The sequence below is a fragment of the Moschus berezovskii genome, chromosome 20 (assembly GCF_049115385.1).
Source record: "Moschus berezovskii isolate FMDL1 chromosome 20, NW_MosBer_1.0, whole genome shotgun sequence".
NCBI lineage: Eukaryota > Metazoa > Chordata > Mammalia > Artiodactyla > Moschidae > Moschus > Moschus berezovskii.
In genome coordinates, this window is record NC_142479.1 from 60,790,180 (window position 1) to 60,811,437 (window position 21,258).

A 21,258-nucleotide genomic window follows, 5' to 3' on the forward strand; every position below is an offset into this window, starting at 1 on the left:
TTAGATCTTGGTTGCTGCGCACAGGTTTTCTCTAGCTGTAGAGTGTGGGCTTCTCCTTGCTGTGGAGCATGGGCTCGAGGGTGCATGGGCTTCGGCAGTTGCAGCATGAGGGCTCAGTAGCTGTGGCTCACAGGCTATAGGGCGTGGGCTCAGTAGCTTTGGGACACCGGCTTAGCTGCTCTGTGGCATGAGGGATCTTCCTTGACCAGGGATCAAACCCATGTCCCCTGCACTGTATCACCAGGGAAGTCCAAAATATTCAATATAACCAAAATCAGCATCTAATCACAGAGGTAATCTGAGGGATAACGTTTAGTCCTAGATATGTAAGGTGGTACAACTAGGTAAAGAACTGGAGAAGATGGCAGGAGATAAGTGCATATGTGTACAAGGCACCTCCCCAGCCTGCCCATGGAATGGCCTTCTCTCCCCAGTGAATACAGATGAGGCGAGACAGCTTCTGATTCTAATAAAACTATATATTTCCCTAGAATTACTGTTTCTCCAATGGTGATTTTTTTTTTTATTAAAAGAACTATTCAAACAGGTGGTAAGAAATTAAACTTTTATCAATACACAAATAAGTTTACTTAAAAGCAGCTCAATTTTGTATTTTAAAAAGTTTCAGAATCTCACCCCGCGATGTCCATAACCTAGAAGACGTTCACGTGAAACCTGCAGTCCCACCTAGGAGCATCAGTAAGTGATGATCTAGGTACTTTCACATGTATTTGTCTTGTCATCGAAGAGAGAGTCAAAAAAAACACATCTCTTGCCTGGCTGAGTAGGAAGAAACCTCAAAAAAGAGCTTCATAAAACATCTATGAAGGAAAACTAGTAAAATCAGAAGAGTTCCAGCACTTCAATTGAGTATAATTCTCTATTATTCTTTTCTTGATTTAATTTCTGTAGCTCACGAAAACTTACTTCAATCTTGTTGAGCTCGGAACAAATGCTTATCTAAAGAAAAAAATTCCAAAATAAATTTTTACCATAACTTGTACATATAAATAAATCCTCCACAATTACTTAAGAGCTATTCCAAGAAAAACTTTAATAATAATGCTTCGTGGTTAACAAACAGAATTCAGTATATATAAAATAATTACATACCTGGGATTTCACAAATTTGTAAAGACTTAACAGTAGCCTTTTTGCTTCTGGTATCATTACCACAACAGTAAAATTAGCATCCAGAAGTAGACATATCCAATCCATAATCTGAAGATAAACAGTGAAAAGGGAAGTTAAGATTTTACAAAGTCTATCAAGCAAGTATAAGAGAAATAAGCTTTCTTCACAGAAGTCTGAACATTTTGGTTTAGAGATGAAGGAATTTCTAAGCAATCTAAAAAGGCTCTTTTCTGCTTTCATATTTACCATTTTATAAGCATAATTGTGTCTTTTCCATCAGATAAGTCAGTAAAAAGAAAGCCACAGTATTTAATCCAAGGGAGAGTAAGCATATTTTATTTAAAAAATTTTTTTGATTAACTACTGGCAGCTATAAAAAAAGAACTCACTCATCTCCTATTCTGAAATATACTACATACATTATGACGCAAAAATAGGGTGTCATGTATTAGAGATGAACGGCCAAGAATTAAAATAAAATCACTTTACACTTACTTAAGTATCCTATGCAGCCTACATCTTCAAATGGCGTTGTTAACATGAAAATATCACTCATGAAAAAGCATTAAGGAAATCAATTATCCATTTGTGGGAGGGGGGAAAGCAGATCCCTATATACCCTCTACATCAAAATAAATTTTCTATGTATCAAAGAGTTAAACACAGAAAAAGAAAATAAATGTATTAAGGAAAAACACACAGTGGCTATTTTTATACTCAGAGTGGGAAAGGCCTTAAGCATGACATAGCCAAAAAGGAACCACAAAGGAAAAGCTCAACAATTTTAACAGTATGAAAATTAAAAACTCATCTACGGTAGAAACTGCATTAAAGAAAGTAAAAAGACAGTGATAGAAAAAAAGTATTTGTAATACTTTGACAGAAATAGATGAATATCTCAATATACAATAAATTACAAGTTACAATGAAAAAGACAGAACATGCAATGGAAAAATGGACAAAGAACCTGATTAGGCAGTGCACAAAAAGGAGTATAAATGGGCAAGAACTGATGGTCTATCTTTCTCATTAACAAAGAAATGCAAATTAAAACACCCATTTGTTACCTACTAATGGGCAAAGAGTACGGTCTTGGACCTTTGTGGCCATAGTACCTCGTGTCACAACACTTGGAAAGGTAGCCTGGCATGTTCAAAACTAAAAATGCATGTACCCTTTATCCAGCAATTTCACTAACGAGAATCAACCCAACAGGTGTTCTCTCATAATATGCAAGAATACCTGTATAAAGATGCTCACTGAAGGTTCATTTACAATAGCAAAAAACTGTTAACAATTTAAACACTGATCAACAGGGGACTAACAAATTAAGATTTTCTACAAAATCAAATGGTGTGCAGGTATATATTTCTTGATCCAGAAAATGCACAAAGCATAGTACTCAATGAAAAACCCAAACTGCAGAACAGCTTGCACCTTATGATCTAATTTATATCAGAAAGATACAAGACAGATAAGTTAGTGTAAAGACAGAAAATCTCTAGACTAAAAGCAACTCTGAATATTACTTATCTTTAAGAGGGACTAGGAATAGATTCGGAGAAGGCAATGGCAAGCCACTCCAGTACTCTTGCCTAGAAAATCCCATGGATGGAGGAGCCTGGTAGGCTGCAGTCCGTGGGGTCGCTAAGGGTCGGACACGACTGAGCGACTTCACTTTCACTTTTCACTTTCACACATTGCAGAAGGAAATGGCAACCCACTCCAGTGTTCTTGCCTGGAGAATCCCAGGGACGGGGGAGCCTGGTAGGCTTCCGTCTATGGGGTCACACAGAGTCAGACACGACTGAAGTGACTTAGGAGCAGCAGGAATAGATTATTCAGAGGACACTTATTATCACCCTCTCCCAATGAAGGTGAGGAAATGCTTGAATCAGAAATTTAAAGAATCAGAAATTTAAGTTCTAAAGATCTATCATTCTTCCCAGCACCAGATCAAAGTAAAAAGATTATCTCACCTGGTTCAAGGTTGGAGGGTGTGTTCCAGGAAGAGTCATTGTAGCATTTTCACTACACTTCAGATAAAGGAAATACAAATACTGGAGAAACAGCTGGGCGGACGGAAAAAAGGACAATCACTTTCATAGAAAATTTTTCTCTATAAAAAGCAAACAAAGAGACTGGAAAGAATTTTAAGAGGCTTCTGAAATTAACTGTACATCAAACAAATATGCTACAGACATCAAGGACACAAAGAACAAATCGAATGCACTTTCTGCTATCAAAGAGGAGTTCATTTGGTTTGGGAGACGTGGGTGAAGAGCTTATTTTGTTTGCAAATGATAAGTAGAGAAAAGAGACTCCTTCTCTGGGCAATTCTTTTTAGTTTCTGTGCTGTGTTTGCTGTGCTTAGTTGCTCAGTCATGTGAGACTCTTTGCGACTCCACAGAATGTAGCCTGCCAGGCTCCTCTGTCAATGGGGCTTCTGCAGGCAAGAATACTGGAGTGGATTGCCATTCCCTTCTCCAGGGTATCTTTCTAACCCTGGGATCAAACCCAGGTCTTTCATATTCCAGGCGTATTCTTTACTATCTGGGCCACCAGGGAAGTCCTTTTAGTTTCTACTCAACTGTAACTTAGATGGATGAACCTGGACTTCCAGTATGGCACCAGGATCATGTCAAACTCTGCCTCCCCCAGATCACTCTAGTCTCCTAGGCACAAGTTTTCACTTTGAGGGCTGGGAAACCTCTTACTCAGATGAAAGAACTCTACAACCTTTTGAATGCTCTAAAAGCTGGGAAGTGTTAAGCAGCAACATTTAAAACAGAAATAAAATCCTGTATGACCTGTAAGAACACTCACAGTGCTGTGCTGTGCTGGGATGTCCTTCAAATGAGGCAGAAGAAACATCTCACTGTATGCTGAGTGAAGAATTGCATTTCTACTTAGGAATAAAGGAAAATCTTACTTCAACAAATAAAGGCTTTTCAACTGAAATTATGAGTAACTCTCTTCCCCAGTGACATTTTTTCTAAATGGATACAAAAGGTCTACTTTTCTAGAAGAGTTCTATCACTGAACATTCTCATCACTAGAGATCATCTCGTATGCTTCGCTATTATAAATAACTGGTATTTATTCAGTATACTAATTTTTAGAACTGACTTAAATAAGAAGGTTTAAGTAAGCTGTTTAAACACAACATTGAATAGAATCCATTTTCAAGCAGAATCTGAAAAAAAAAAAGAAAGGAAAAAACCCCCACCTTAAACAGTCTAAGTACCCCTTAGTTTTGCTTGGTATTGATTACATTCCTGGGAAAGAGACAATACAAGAGAAACTGTTTCAACGGATACAACAGCGCTGCTCTTTTCGGTGTAATGGGGCACGAAGTGCTCTCGTCTGCTGTGGCCTGAGGTTTCTCCTTCAACTTCTGAGCACAGTTGTCACAGTTATCTTCCTCAGGATTGAAGCCATTTTGAAGAAATGCAGTTTGTTCTTCCATTTCCCCATCTTGGACAGGATCCATATAGTCAGAAACTGACTCCATATTGATATCTGTGTCTTGAAGAGTGTCATCACCAATGCTATCATGTTAATTGAAAGCAGGAAATAATTCTTATCAATACTTGGATTTACTGGCAAAATTTTCATTTTCAAAGTTTTAGAAGTCAAAAAATACAATAGATTAGAAAAGCGGTGAAAGGGAATTCTGTAGGGACCCAGTGGTTAGGATGCCATGCTTCCACCGCAGGGGGCATGGATTCCATTCCTGGTTGGTGAAATAAGATCCCGCATGACATGTAGTGCGGCCAAAAAACGGGGGGGGGGCAGTGAAAGAGAAGGACCATCAGCTCCTAACTTACCTCAAGAAAACTTTCAAGCAAGCGCAGGTGACTGACTCAGGGATGTCAGGGAACTGCTGCAGGCAGAGTTGTAGGATCTGCACGTCTGTCTTTTCTAAGGCAACCTCCATCAAGCCAGGGCACAGGCTAAAACCAAAAACATGAATTACTTTTACATATTAAGGAACTCTCAACTGTGAATAATTTACAAGGCTTTTTCAGAGTATGAAAACCACAGAAATATTTACCTATAAGAAAGCACATGTGTTTGGACAAGCTGCATCAGACAGTTGTGGGGATAAAATGATGGCTCTGCTTTACATCTTCCCAGAAGTCCTATTACTACATCCCCAATGATGGTATGAAAGTCAGGGGTCCGCTTAGTAGCCAAAAACTTACGTAGTTCTACTTCTATATGTTTTTCTGAATCTTTCTGGAAGGGCAAAAGTAAACAGTTTAATATGATACCCATTAATAAATGTCACTGTGTACTTCAAAGTTTAACGGCATCCATGTATTCTTGTGAAACTGGAGTTGATATGACAATTTGCTGCACAAAGACAAAATGCAAAGAAAAAAATAAAAACCACAAGGATTCAGAAATCAAAACTGCTAAGAAATTAAATTACACACACTCAATGCAAAACTAAACGAGACACAAGGCCACCACCATCACATTGGACTCACAAAATGCTTGGTGCAAGTCAAAGTATCACTCTGACAACCTCAACATACCAGACAAACGTCACCCACAGCTCGAAAAATGATCACAAAAGGAAGACAGATAAAAAGTACACAGCATTTCTTTTCACCATGAATTGATTTTCCGTATTTCTAATATTTTTAAATTTACCTGTATAGTTGCTAAGAGTTGTGTGGATGCTGGAACCTCTGGCTGTACACTCACTTCAACTTTTCTTCTCCTTAACTGGAATTCAGTAAATTGATTAGGATCTCAAAAATGATACAAAAGATCCATAGACATTTAGAAGAAAATAAATGTCCCTTGGGAGAATGGCATTGAAACATGTATATTATCATAAGTGAAACAAATCGCCAGTTCAGGGTCGATGCATGATACAGGATGCTCGGGGCTGGTATGTGGCGATGACCCAGAGGGAGGATAAGGGAAGGAGGGAGGTGGGAGGGGGGTTCGGGAGGGGGAGCTCATGTACACCCGGGGTGGATTCATGTCAATGTATGGCAAAACCAACCAATATAATATTGTAAAATAATTAGCCTCCAATAAAAAAAAAAAAAAAAAAAGAAAATAAATGTCCCAAAGAGACTGGGACACTTTTGCTCTAATCATAAACTTTTTTAGGGTTTAGTTTTCTTAAAGTGAAAAGTGGGTCTATTTCAACTTTTAACTTAAATATCTTCAAGAGTTTAAGGTTTTCATTTTTTAATAAATAAAATAAAATCACTATGCTCAGGAAGGTATTATTACTAATTGCAAATTGGTCTGTTTTTACAGTTGGGTCTTATACACATGCGTAAAAAAACTACTAGATGACATGTCATTTTTTAATAAGGGCTGTTCGGGTTCAAGCTTCAAATCACCCCATCATTAAGAGAAGAAACTAGTACAGATATAAATTATTAAAATAATTCAGGCTTTTCTGTTTTTTAACATTTGTACTAAGATTTCTATTTAAACTACCAAACTTACAATTCTCTTTGACTGCTCTGACTTCTGAGATCCAAGTCCACATTCCTGTGATGTTTCCCAGTTTACAAAATGAGGTGTGGCATGGGTGCCTAAGAAAATATAAAACACATAATTTCTGGAATTTTTTGACCTATTGATATTTACTCAGCCAATCAATCAAACAAAGAACACTGAAAAAACAACCACTCTGGCACAATTCAAGAGAGGCTTTATCATCCATTTCATTCTACCAATAACAGATCAGTAAATGATAATATCTTAAAGGCCATGTGCCCACCAAAACTAAGATGAGGCTACTGATAAACCAGGGAGGAAAAAGCATCACTGATTTTGTCTGCAGGACTTTCCCATTACCCCTAAAGTCAGAACACTGCTGTTTAAAACATAGTATAGCTCTTTAGCCTGCAGCAGTACCTGCAACGTGGACTGTTCTCAAAGCTTCCTAAACCAATGAAATTTGAATGAACAGTGGCAAATTTCAACATTAAGAACAGATTATGCAAACTGATAGCTGTGAAAACCTACATATCAAACTAGAAGTTTATACAATGGTCTTTAGTTAATAAAACAAACATTTAAGTTCCTACCTGGATCCTGACTATGTTTGAGTTTTCCAAGAGCACCTGCTAATGATGACACTTCACATTTGTATGGAATTACAGTTAGAAATTTTCCATGTAGCATAAACAGATTTTCCCCATAATACCAGAGCTACAAAAAAAGAAATTATCAAAAATGTAAGAAACCCTTTTTCTAAGATCTGATTCAACACAGCCATTTAACGTAAAACAGTGACTTGTGGTGTAAGGAATCTTATTATGACAGAAAAGGATAAGGCAGAGGTAAGCAACCTTCTAGAATAATCTCACACGTTCAATTCATTAATTGAGGTAGGTTTACAAAGCTCTTATTTTTGCCCATATGTGACTAGAGCATAATTTAGAGAATTTTTTCTTTCAACTCATAAAAACCTGATTAATACATATATTTAAAACGAATTGTTTCAGATAAATATCGCCACTACTACATATCTGTTAACAAAAGCTACTATAACATAAGCAAACTGTTTTGATGTACTAAAAAGAAAAAAGTAGAATTTAATATTATTTCTATCTCATGATCTCAATTATAAAATTATAAAAATGAGCTAGGTATAGGAATAAAAAACTCACATGAAATCAAAAGTGAAGTCTGGGAAAAAAGTGAAATCTGTTAGAACAGCAGAACTGTGAAGTGTTAATTCTATTTAAATATAAATTAGCATTCTATGCTGAGAAATCTAGTCTCCTTATTCTCTAATTACAATGATCAACAATGTCCTATATCTTGATTTACATATATCTTATATCTTGATTTGAGTGAATATCCATTCACTGGGCAACCAGTACTTATTGAGCACCTGTTAGGCACTGGAGATGTGATGAAGAACAGGAAAGATAGGGACCCTGGCCTCAGATAATTTAGTCTGGTCAGCTTAAACTTGAATTCTTTCAAGTATTCTTATGTAATTCCACAGTATGTTTAACATGTAATTTAAAAGACTAATTTATTAGGCAAAGTAACAGCCCTCATATAGTTCAAAATACGAATGTAAAAGATAAAACAAAAGTGAGATTAAAAAGTTTTATTAACTAGGTAATTGTTCTCTCCTGATCTAAAATTAGCTTCTAATTTAGTCTTTTGAAGTGACAAATGTAAGGAAACTGTTAAAACAATAGCCAAATTAAGTATAATCTTGTAGGTAGAAAATAAAATATTTCTTAATTTATTTTAATCAAAAACTGACAAATATTTAGATCTGTAGAGGTCTCTTCCATTAAATATATCTAGCAAACACAAAAATAATTATATTAAAAAAAAAAAAAGTCAAGGTGAAAAAAACTTACTTGTCCGCTGGTCCCTTGTGGTAACTCTTTTGAAGTCTGTAGTGTTTGAAATTTTGTATTCCATACAGAGAGGCATTCTATAAGGTAAGACATACAAATTCCAAAGTTTTCCAAGTATAAGTATATGATGCTGGGTGGGGGGTGGGGTTGGTGGGGAAGGCAGAAAGTTATAGTTAAACACAAAAGTCTTACTTTAGTAAGTATAAAAATGAGTAATGAAGATAGAAAATCAAAGATGTGAGATCTCATGGTAAGAAGTGGACACGTGCAGGGAGGGGGTATATGGGAATCTGTGTATCTTTCCCTCAATTTTGCTGTCAACATTAAACTGCTCTAAGAAAAAAATTTTTTTAAATTTTTAATTAATTTTCTATTGAAGTATACTAGCTGTACAATATTATATGAGTTACAGGTATACAGTATAGTGATTCACAATTTAGTTATTATAAAATACTGGCTATATTCTCATGTTGTACATGTTCTTGTAGGTTATGTTATACATAATACTTTGTACTTCTTACTCCCCTATCCTATTTTGCCTGCTCCCCCTTTCCCCACAGGTAGCCACTAGTTTGTTCTCTGTGACTCTTCAGAGTTCTCTGTGTTATCTTCACTAGTTTGTTGCACTTAGATTTCACATGTAAGTGATGTCATACAGTATTTGTCTTTCTGACTTATTTCATTAATGCCCTCCCAGTCCATCCACGTTGCTGTGAATGGCAAAATTTTCATTCTTTCTAATGGCTGAGTAGTATCTCACTGTGTGGATATATAATATGCATATGTGTATATATGTATACACACACACATCACTTCTTTATCTGCTCACCTGTTGACAGACACGTAGGTTGCTTTCATATCTTGGCAACTGTAAATAATGCTTCTATGAACATTTGGGTCCAAGTTTTTTTCTGAACTAGCTTTTGCTTTTTTTGGATATATACCTAGGAGTGGAATTGCTGGGTCGTATGGTAGTTCTACTTTTAGCTCTTTTGAGAAATTCTGTACCATTTTCCACAGTGGCTACATCAATTTACATTCTTACCAACAGAGTATTAGGCTTCCCTTTTCTCCACATCCTTGCCAGCATGTGTTATTTGATGACAGGTCTGAGGTGGTATCTCACTGCGATTTTGGTTTACATTTCCTGATGATAGCAATGCTGAGCATCTTTTCATGTGCATACTGGCTATCTGCATTTCTTCTTTGGAAAAGTGTCTATTCAGGTAGTGAGTGATATGACGAAATGTTTTAGAGAGATTGACCAAGGTAAGATGAAGTCAAAGACCTATTCAAGAATTAAGAGGCTACAGTGGGAAAGAGAATGATTTTGGGTGGTAATAAATAAATGAAAAAGAAAGAGGAGACCAAAAGGTACACTTTGATGGAAAAAATCCAAAGGACTTAACTGATGGAATTTCAGTTACCCTTAGAAGCTGGCGGTGGTGCTCCCAGGACTGCTAAGTGATCTTGATCCAGGATGGTGAGTGCAACACCATTTTGAGCACTGCCAGACACCACAGACTTGAGCAACTGTGACTGAACTAACCTCTGATATTTTTCTGGTTCACTCGGATGTATTGGTATCAAGGTTTCATATACACATCCATCAGAGCCTGTTAAAAACAAGTATTTATTGCTCATTACTGGATACGGATAGTTCTATACCTATTATAGCTAAATGTACTAAGTTGTTTATAAGATTTTACCAATTTGATAGATTTAACCAGAAAAATAAACAAATGTAACAATTGCATAACTCTATAGTTTCCTATAAAGATTATACTACAAACTTAAAGTTGAGGGAGAAGAAATATTAAAAATCTCAGTAAGAAATGGCATAATACCCTGAAATGAAAAATATAAATATCTGTAATAACTTAAAATATGAGGAGACAGCCACGAATATAGACAATCCAGTCAGTAAGTGGCTACATCTCTTATTAGAAATTAACTAGCATTCTGGTCTAAACATTACATTTCTTATTACTCCATCACCCTGAAAACCCTATAAAATTGGCTGGGTTTTGCAGGTCAACTGTTGGCAATTTCACATGGTTCCAGCTATATTATATGAAGATTTTATGACCCTTTGGTTCAGACTCCTTTACTTCAATGTTCAAAAGCTGAAACATAAGTCACAAACTTCTGTTCAACAATAAATATGTCCTATAAGCCAAACTTAAGAAAACCTGTCCCTCGTAAGCAAAGGTAGTAAGCAGATTCCAATGATCCTCTAGACATGATAAATGATAGGAGCCTTTTTCTTAACAGCCACTGTAAAAATCTGCACATTGAAAAACTTCATCAAGATTTGAAATTGTGATAATAGGAAATGCTTCCTAAATACTGCTCTTGTTTCTTCCTCCCTTAACCTTCTCAAAACAACTTCAAAAGAAGCCATAAAGGATGCGGGGGGAGAGAATTATTGCAAAGGCATTTCCCCCTCTAGATACATAAGACTGAGATTAAACTTCAGAGGATTAGGTAAAGGTAAATTCCACAGCAATAAAAACAACAACAACAAAAACCGTAAAATGCAGGCTGAGTCCAATACTGCTCTGTTAGTGTCCTTTTGTCTCTGTCACTGTTCAAAGAAGGGCACACTATATCTTAAGGTTGGAAAAGAGAAAATGGGAGTACCAACCTTAGGTATTAATTACAATATATCAAAAACCTGGACTTACCATAAAAAGTGATTTACCCTTTTTTATTGGTGTTTTATTATTACTTATTGCTTATGATAAATTTTAAGACATAAAAATTACCTGCAGGGAACTACTGACTTGCAGAGAACTATGACTACACACGGCAAAATGCAAAAAGTGAGGCATAAGCGCGTGTTAAAAAGCATGGAAAGGCAAGGTTGCAATAGAAAACTGTAAAATCCAATGACTTTAACTTAAGAAGAAAAATATTATCCTGTAATATACTTTTATTTATACACTTTGACAGTTTAAAGAAATACTTACTTAATGACATTAGAGAGATGAATTTCCGACCTACAGATGAACTAAAACTCTGTATAACACCTTTTCCTTCTTGACCAAGTAAAAGCGTGTATTTGCTTAGGACACGTGACTTAAACTTCTGTACATAAGCAAAGTAGTTTCCATGCTGCAAAAAAAAAGAGGTTATTTTATTTGAAAAATATTCCCATTTTTACCAACTATATTTAAATGTTGAGACCAGTTGTTAATGAATGCTTAAAAACCTCTTGTCCAACTAAATCTTAGACATTATAAAAATATTTAATTCAGGCATAGAAATAATTATCACTATAGGCTTTTTAGTATTTTAAAGATATCAAAGTCTTCTGAAAGAAATACTGAAGTCCAATTTTAGTTTTAAAACTCATACTCTGAAATGTCACAAAATGGGCCATGAATGAAAGATATCACTTACTTTTTCTGTAATGAAAATTAGCACAGGATGCCTAAATACCATGAAAAACTTTGTCCACCTAAAAAAAGAAAAATTATAAAATGCCAAATTACCAGTTGAGAAACACATCTTCATCTAAATTTAAGAGATTTTTTTTTTTTATTATTAAATAGTTTCCAGAGCCAGAGAGAGCAGAATACACTTAATTCGGTGTTTCTACCGAATATCTACCACAGGAACCCAGGAGGCATTCCTCTGTTAATCATCCTTGGATTAAATGCAAGTTGCCATTGCTCCCAGAGCTTTAAAGATAATAGCATGAACTAATGGTATATGAGACCAGATGCAATGTTTTCTCAAACTTTTTTGACCTGTCTCGTTTTTTCAGGGTCATTTTGAGGACTGGTATTCTCAGGAAAATATTAGCATCTCACCTGTCTTTTTCAAGAGACAGTGGGAACTGAAGCACAGGGAGGATAACAGCTTGAAACCAAAGCTGCACAACCATCTTCTGGCAAAGTGGGGATTAGAACCCAGATTCTCTACCTGTATGTTTTTTGGGGGGGCTGTACTGCAAGCCTTGTGGGATCTTAGTTCTCCCACCAAGGACTGAACCCGGGCCCATGGCAGTGAAAGCAAGGAGACCTAACCACTGGACCGCCAAATAATTCCTTTTACCTATATCTTTTCCCCTAAAGATTTCCTCCAAATACAGTTGCTGACACTTCAGAGGTATTCATTAGGTCTAAGATTCCCTGATAGCTCAGTTGGTAAAGAATCTGCTTGCAATGCAGGAGGCCCTGGTTTGATTCCTGGGTCGGGAAGATCCACTGGAGAAGGGACAGGCTACACACTCCAGTATTCTTGGGCTTCCCCTGTGGCTCAGTTGGTAAAGAATCCGGCTGCAATGCATGAGACCTGGGTTTGATCCCTGGGTTGGGAAGATCCCCTGGAGAAGAGAAAGGCTACTCACTCCAGTATGCTGGCCTAGAGAATTCCATGGACAGTCCATGGGGTCACAAAGAGTCAGACATGACTGAGTGACTTAAAAAAAAAAAAAAAGGATATAACTGGTCAGGATCCACACCGTTCACTTACTACGTACAAGTCTTTGCTTGGACTGCTATTTAGTTTGTATCAGGTGCACCTGGAGGGGCAGCAAGTTAATTAAACATGAAATGTGATGAAAGAATGGGGATTGGAAAGATATGAAATCAGGACATTTCCTTCTCTCATCTGAGTGAGTCATTTTCCCAGTTTTATCCCAGAATTGGGAAAAGAGGAGGTTCCAAAGCACTATCGTGATTCCACTAACAACAAACTGCACATCTCTTCAAGGGAATGGGCTCTGACCTTGCAGTCAGGGTTATATGACAGAAGATTCCAATCTTGTGGGATTACCCACTTCATGTTCAAATAACTGACAGACCAGTTGTGTCATTAGGACAGGACTCATTTGGCCCGAGATTCCTCAATCGCTATCACACCAAAGACTTTTGGAGGATGTCATGTTGGCTAAGGTTCTACAGATGGTTTTCAGCAAGGTTTTTTTTGTTGTTGGTTTGTTTTTTATTTAAAAAAAATTTTGGCTGTGCCCTAAGGTTTGTGGGATCTTAGTTCCCCAGCCAGTGATCGAACTCTTGCCTCCTGCATTGGAAGCTGTGAGTCTGGAATCCCCAGAATGCATTTTCTTTTGGTAAAAATTATAAGCATTGGAACTTACTTAATTACTTCTTCATCAGAGATAACAGTTTCAATTTTCTGCTGGGGCTCTGCAAGCAAAGCTTCTAAACCACGAACTGCACCTTCCTTGAACAGCACCAAGGGTTCTGTTCCCTGTATTGAATGTATTCTATACACCTCAGCTGACAACTAGAAGAACATAAAAACATTAAAATTTTTATTATAATGTAATTGCTATCTAAGAGAATAAGGACATTTAGAGAAGGCTTATCTTTAAGGTACTGATTTATTCTCATTTTGATTCACTTTTGTTTAATAATTATGTATGGTTCCAAAGTCAAATCTACAACATAAAGTACATTTAGAAGTCTAACTTCTGCTCCCATACTCTCTATTCTCTCCCCTGCTCCCCCCCATAAGTAATCACTTGTATTCATTTTTGGTTTATTTTTCCATTATAAATACTGGAGGTTAGGCCACAAGCTGGGTCTCTCAAAATTGGAGGCGAAGAGAAGTACAAACCAAATCATTAATGCAGAGTTATAAGTGGTTCTGGTGTTAGAAAAAGACATAAATACATGCACTATATAAAAAACTGACCTGCAAGCCCAAAACACCATATGTGGGATTAAAAAAAAAAACAATGTTGTGTAAAATTCAGGATCATATTACTGCAGGGTAAACAAAAAGACTGGAGCCAAGAGGCAGCACATGTAGCTAGCCAGAAGTTTCAAGGGTCCAGGTGACAACTGCCATTATAACGGTATCAGCTCCACTGTGAACCACTTCTAAAATGTGCCAATTATATTGAGGATTAGACATTTAAAACCAGAACGAGCTTTTGAGATTAACATAGTTTAAGATCTTCATTTTATAAGAAAAAGTTTTAACATACTTAAGGGTCACTGGGAGAAAAGGCACAGTTAGTTGATCATGGTGCTTTTTCATTTCATTATGTGCCACTCTTAAAATGTATAACTGCATGAAACTTGCAGAGTCTGTTCTACCTATTTCAAGAAAGGGAACAATCAAGTTCACTCGTTCTTACAAGGGACACACCACAAACATTTAAGTGCATGGAAATAACTACAAATGTGTCATTCATTAATTACTTCAATATCATATGAAAATAACATAAAACATTTTCTAACATACTCATAAATTGAGACATTTTACCAAGATATAGTGTACAATAACTAGAATGAAAAAGTGATTATAACATTCATGTCATGTTCACAGACCCTTTAAGATTAATAACTGCCACATTACAAATAATTCCATCTCACCAATAAACTAAATAAGTATGTTGGATCCAATGACTTACTGTAGCTTTAAATGCTTTATCCAGGTTGACGTCTTCATTATTCCATATTCTCAAGACCTTAAATTAAAACATACAATTTAAAAAAGCATTCCAATATCCATTTACATACAATATGAACAGTTAATACATCAACATTTGATTTGTTTATATATATAGTTTTGAAAACTCACCTTATTATCATGTACAACAATATACTCGCCAGTTTGAAAGTTGCACACAGCTGGACATGTTATAATTTGCCCTTGTTTCACTGACCAGCTCCCCAAGGGTTTCTGATCAGAAACCTAATGAAATGAACATACGATATTTAAAAAGTCAGCATCAGATTTTAAAGCAACTAAATTTACAAAGAAGAAATCATTAAAATTACAGCATTTAATAAAGCTCCTAAATTAAAAAATAATAAGAAGAATACTATATGGATTCCACTTAAAACAGAAAGTAGAATGATGGTTGCCTGGGGTTGGGGGAATTGGGAATTTAATGGGAGTTTAATGGGTACAGGTTGCCATTTCCTTCTCCTGGGGGCCTTCCCGACCCAGGGATCGAACACAGGTCTCCTGCATTGCAGGCAGATGCTTTAACCTGAGCCACCAGGGAAGCCCCTGTGGTTATGTACGGATGTGAGAGTTGAACTGTGAAGAAAGCTGAGTGCCGAAGAATTGATGCTTTTGAACTGTGGTGCTGGAGAAGGCTCTCGAGAGTCCTATGGATTGCAAGGAGATCCAACCAGTCCATTCTAAAGATCAGTCCTGGGTATTCACTGGAAGGACTGATGCTAAAGCTGAAACTCCAATACTCTGGCCACCTCACGCGAAGAGTTGACTCACTGGAAAAAGACTCTGATGCTGGGAGGGATTGGGGGCAGGAGGAGAAGGGGACGACAGAGAATGAGATGGCTGGATGGCATCACCGACTCGATGGACATGAGTTTGAGTGAACTCCGGGAGTTGGTGATGGACAGGGAGGCCTGGCGTGCTGTGATTCATGGGGTCACAAAGAGTTGGACACGACTGAGCGACTGAACTGAACTGAATGGGTACAGAGTTTCAGTCGTCAGATGAAAAGAGTTCTGGAGACGGATGGTAATGACAACTGTACAACAATGTGAATGTACGTACTTAATAACCTGAACTGTACACTTATAGTCATTAAGATATTAAATTTTGTTATGTGTATTTTACCACACTTTAAAAAAGTAGTTAAATTGAAAATATTAGTTCCCAAAATGCAAAATTAGTAACAACACACTTTGATAATGAACAATATTAGTACATTAAAAAAAAATTGATTCCATTGTGTTCTTGGAACAGAGGCATGAGAAACAAAATAAGGATAGTTGGAATAATGCCAATTCCAATCAGACACTCCACTCCTATGCAAAAACTGCAAAAGGTCCCCTTGACAGCCAGGTAAAAACCAATGGTATCAACAGAAGCATCAAAATAACAGTATAGAGAATCACTGGCAACTGTTCCCCAAACTTCAAAGCAGGCAGTTAGCTTTCTTTTTAAATTGATGTATAATTGCTGCACAATATTATATAAGTTACAGGTATACAATATAGCAATTAGCAATTTAAAGGTTGTACTCCACTTAACAGTTATTATAAAACATTGGCTATATTTCCCATGCTGTACAATATATCTCTGCAGCTTATTTTATACACAATAGTTTTATCTCTTACTTCCCCACCCCTGCTTTGCCCCTCCTGCCCTCCCTCTCCCCACTGGTAACCAACCTCTAGTTGGTTCTCTGGATCTGTGTCTGCTTCTTTTTGGTATCATCACTAGTGTGTTGTAGTTTTCAGAACCTAGTGCTATCAGACTGCATTTGCCTTTCTCTGTCTGACTTATTTCACTTAATAAAATGCCCCCCAAGTCCATCCACATTGCTACGTGCTGGGTTTCCCAAGTGGGGCTAGTGGGTAAAGAATCCACCTGTCAAGGTAGGAGACGTAAGAGACACAGGTTCCATCCTTGGGTTGGGAAGATTCCCTGAAGAAGGGCACACAACCCACTTTAGTATTCTTGCCTGGAGAATCCTATGGACAGAGGAGCCTGTTTTTTGGCTACAAATGGCAAAGTGTCATTTTTTATGACTGAACATTATTCCATTGTATGAGTGTATGTATATATAAATGCACTTCTTTTTCCATTCATCTGTTTATGGACCCTGAGGATGTTTCCTTACTTTGGCAATTGTATAAATGCTGCTGCTATAATACACTGGGGTGCATGTTATTTTTTTGTATTAGTGTTTTTGAGGTTTTTTAGATAAATAGACAGGGGTGAAACTGCTGGGTCATATAGCTATTCTATTTTTTAGTTTTTTGAGAAATCTCTATACTGTTTTTTTGAGAAATTTCCAGCAAATTTGGAAAAAAAAGCAGTGGCCACAGGACTGGAAAAGGTTTTCATTCCAATCCCAAAGAAGGGCAATGCCAAAAAACGTCCAAATTACCGCACAACTGCACTCATTTCACATGCTAGCAAGGAAGGTAATGCTCAAAATTCTCCAAGCTAGGCTTCAACAGTACATGAACTGAGAGCTCCCAGATTCAAACTGGATTTAGAAAAGTCAGAGGTACCAGAGACCAAATTGCCAACATCCACTGGATCATCGAAAAAGCAAGAGAGTTCCAGAAAAACACCTACTTCTGCTTCATTGACTATACCAAAGACTTTGACTGTGGACCACAACAAACTGGAAAATTCTTCAAGAGATGGGAATACCAGACCACCTGACCTGCCTCCTGAGAAACCTGTATGTCAGTCAAGAAGCAACAGTTAGAACTGGACATGGAACAACAGACTGGTTCCAAATTGGGAAAGGAGCACGCCAAGGCTATATTTTGTCACCCTGCTTATTTAACTTATATGCAGAGTACATCATGAAGAATGCTGGGCTGGATGAAGCCAAGCTGGAATCAAGATTGCTGGTAGAAATATCAATAACCTCAGATATGCAGATGACACCATCCTTATGGCAGAAAGTAAGGAGGAACTAAAGATGACGGTGAAAGAGGAGAGTGAAAAAGCTGGCTTAGAACTCAACATTCAAAAATGAATGTTGATCATTCAAAAATGAAGATTATGGCATTCAGTCCCATCACTTCACGGCAAATAGATGGGAAACAATGGAAACAGTGACAGATTTTATTTTCCTGGGCTTCAAAATCACTGCAGAGGGTGACTGCAGCCATGAAATTAAAAAGTACTTGCTTCTTGGAAGAAAAGCTATGACCAACCTAGACAGTATATTAAAAAGCACAGACATTATTTTGCTGACAAAGTTCATACGGTCAAAGCTATGGTTTTCCCAGTAGTCACGTATGGATGTGAGAATTGGGCCATAAAGACGGCTGAGTGCAGAAGAATTGATGCTTTTGAACTGTGATGTTGTTTAAAGCTTTTGTGAGTCCCATGGACTACAAGGAGATCAAACCAGTCTATCCTAAAGGAGATCAGTCTTGGGTGTTCAGTGGAAGGACTGATGCTGAAACCCCAATACTTTGGTCACCTGATGCTAAGAGCCAACTCATTAGAAAAGACCCTGACGCTGGAAAAGATTGTAAGGCAGGAGAAGAAGGGGATGACAGAGGACAAGGTGGTTGAACGGCATCACTGACTCAATGGACATGAGTTTGAGCAAGTTCCAGGAGACTGTGAAGTACAGGGAAACCTGGTGTGCTGCAGTCCACAGGGTCGCAAAGAATCAGACATGACTGAGCGAATGAATGACAACAAAACTTTTAATTTTATGAGAACTCTCCATACTGTTTGTGTTAATTTACACTCCTCGGGTACAAGGGTTCTTTTTTCTCCACATCCTCGCCAACATTTACTGTGTTCTTTTTGATGACAACCATTCTGACAGGTGTGAGGTGATATCTCACTGTGGTTTCCATTTGCCTTTCTCTGATAATTAGCAATGCTGAGATAGCGAGCTTCTTAAAGACAGAGAAAACTATGTTCAGAAGCTCACATAAACACAATTACTTTCTACACGACCACTAAAAGCAAAGTTTAGGTAAGCTTTAGCAACCTAGGCCAGCACTCTCCAGCCTTTTTGGCATCAGGGACTGGTTTCATTAAAGACGGTTATTCCACGGACACGGGTGGGGGATAGTTTCGGGATGATTCTCATAAAGAGGGTGCAACCAGATACCTGGCATGCACAGTTCAAGCTCCTTTGACAATCTAATGTCACCACTGATGTGACAGAAAGCAGCGCTCAGGCAGGAATGTCAGTGATGGGAAGCAGCTGTAAACACAGATGAAGCTTTGCCTGCTGGCTCACCTCCTGCTATGCAATCTGGTTCTCAACAGGCCACCAACCAATCTGTGGCCCAGGGGTCGAGGACTCCTGGGCTAGGCTGAAAAGGGGGCGGAGAGTGTAGAAAAAGGAAAGTAACCCAGAATTCACAGGGTGAACCATAGGTGACAACCGACATGTCTCTCAGAATCAGGATTCCCACTAAGCTGCCCCCAAAGCAAAAAACCAAAACAAAACACCAACAAAACTTTTCTCCCTCATGAGCGGGTAAGAAGTGTAGGGAAACCATTATTCTGGCAGTGACATCTTCTCCCAACCAACTAGTCTCCGTTCAGCACTTCAGCCGGCACCTGGGGTGACAGAGGCCCCAGAAAGGGCTCTTAGCAAGGCTTCGCAGCGAAAAAGGAGGTTTCCTTTCCTTCTAGCCCACGTGCAGGTAAACGCTCCGCCGCCTGCAACTCGGAAACACGCCTCTCTGTGGGGGAAAACAACCCAGGCAAGTTCTAGACCTCATTTAGCGTCCCGAAGAGGCCACGCCGGCTCTCCGATAAGTCCAATGCACGAGCTCTTTCTGAAGATGTGAGAAATCCGAGGTTCGGGCTCCGAGCTCGGAAAGGGACGAGACGGCAGCGGGGACACTCCGATCCTAACGCTCTCACCTTATAAAGGATGACGGTCCTGCCGCTGTCCGTCACTAGAAACTGGTCGGTTTTGTCGCTCTGCTCCACTCCGAGGGGTCCGTCAGGCCCGGAACCCAGGGGTACCGCAGTCAACGTGAATCCTTCCTCCAGGTCTGCCATTTTGGGCCCAACTTACGGACGGCCTAGCGTTCCTCCCGGCAGGCTTAGCGCTTTCTCTCGCGAGAACTAGGAGGCCGGCTGGATCTAGCACTCGGAAACTGGGATACCTGTTCACAGAGCCTGCGACCTCTGCCGGGCAGAGATCGCTAGCGGCGCTGCGAACGGCGTCGGGTAGGCGGGGCCTGGAGTTTGCGTGAAGGCTCCGCCTCCCAGGCCACTCCACCGAGTCCCGGATGTGCTGCTCTGAAAGGGAGACGCTGGGCGAGAGGGGGCGGTCTGACCTGTTAGGAACTTAATCCGACGCGCCTTGTGCTGCTATGTGCTTGAGGGACTGAAGGGTAGGCGTGGCAAGTGGCAGAACATAAATAAAGTAGATCTTTTTAGTGGAAGTGAACTGTAGGAATTTCTACCACGGCTTCATGGAACAGTGTCTGCAAAGAAAAATATTTTTCTGTGCAGATTAACTATGGCTAACGTGCCGTGGGGTCGTGATCAGTGTATTCCACTTTTTTGGGATCTAGGCTCCTGAACGTGGAACATTCCAGGCAAGAATACTGGAGTGGGTTGCCATTTCCTCCTCTGGGGGAATCTTCCTGACCCAGGGATCAAACCTCTGCCTCTATGCCTCTGCTGTATTGACAAGCAAGTGCTTTACCACTGCACCACCTGGGAATCCCCGAAATAAAGAGCGCAATGAGTGCTCGTGGAGGCTTTCAACATCAAACATAAAGAGCCAGGCTGGAGAACAATCAAGTTTGGATAAGGCGACAGCATTCTTCCCCAGCTGGCTTTGTCTCAATAGATAAACGTGCCGTAGTCGGCAGGATTCGAACCTGCGCGGGGAAACCCCAATGGATTTCTAGTCCATCGCCTTAACCACTCGGCCACAACTACGTTCTGTACCTAGCTGAAAAAAATGCTTAAATTCCCCCACTTCTCAGAAATGGCCACAAAGGTCGAGTCTCTGCAGCCTTTTGGGTCTCCTGGGTTGTCTGTCTCCCCTGTTTCTCTGAGCACCCATGTAGAAATCTCTCCAGCTTATAAGAAATTCAAACTTGTCTGATGAAGCAGGTGATGTGAAAGGTTCTCCTGGGCAATTTTTTGGGAAAAAGACCATTTCTAGGAGAGATTTTTAAGATAAACATGACTGATTCAGTCAATAATGTATCACAAAAACTCAGAAAAGATAAAGTGTTTATGTTCTTAGGGAGAAACCATCTAAACAGGCAATTATTAAAATATGTACCACGTGCTCCAACAGAGGGCAAAATGCCTCCACGTCAGTTTA

General features: G+C 38.7%; 1 protein-coding gene and 1 non-coding gene across 2 annotated transcripts; both read right to left on the reverse strand.

Moving 5' to 3' along the window:
• Positions 1-458: 458 nt before the first annotated feature.
• Positions 459-20,013, reverse strand: NOL11 (nucleolar protein 11). Its single transcript, XM_055408241.2, has 18 exons — positions 19,830-20,013; positions 15,063-15,176; positions 14,893-14,949; positions 13,609-13,757; positions 11,907-11,964; positions 11,474-11,618; positions 9,929-10,117; positions 8,502-8,578; positions 7,203-7,326; positions 6,616-6,704; positions 5,797-5,871; positions 5,192-5,376; positions 4,965-5,090; positions 4,455-4,685; positions 3,961-4,039; positions 3,114-3,206; positions 1,114-1,221; positions 459-960 (listed from the first exon to the last, which is right to left on the reverse strand). The coding sequence occupies exons 1-18, from the start codon at positions 19,968-19,970 to the stop codon at positions 844-846; spliced, it is 2,157 nt and encodes a 718-aa protein (XP_055264216.2). The 5' UTR covers positions 19,971-20,013; the 3' UTR covers positions 459-843.
• A 769-nt stretch (positions 20,014-20,782) lies between these two features.
• TRNAS-AGA (transfer RNA serine (anticodon AGA)) lies at positions 20,783-20,864 on the reverse strand. Its single transcript has one exon. It is a non-coding gene; the product is annotated as a tRNA-Ser (tRNA).
• Between the last annotated feature and the right edge of the window lie 394 nt (positions 20,865-21,258).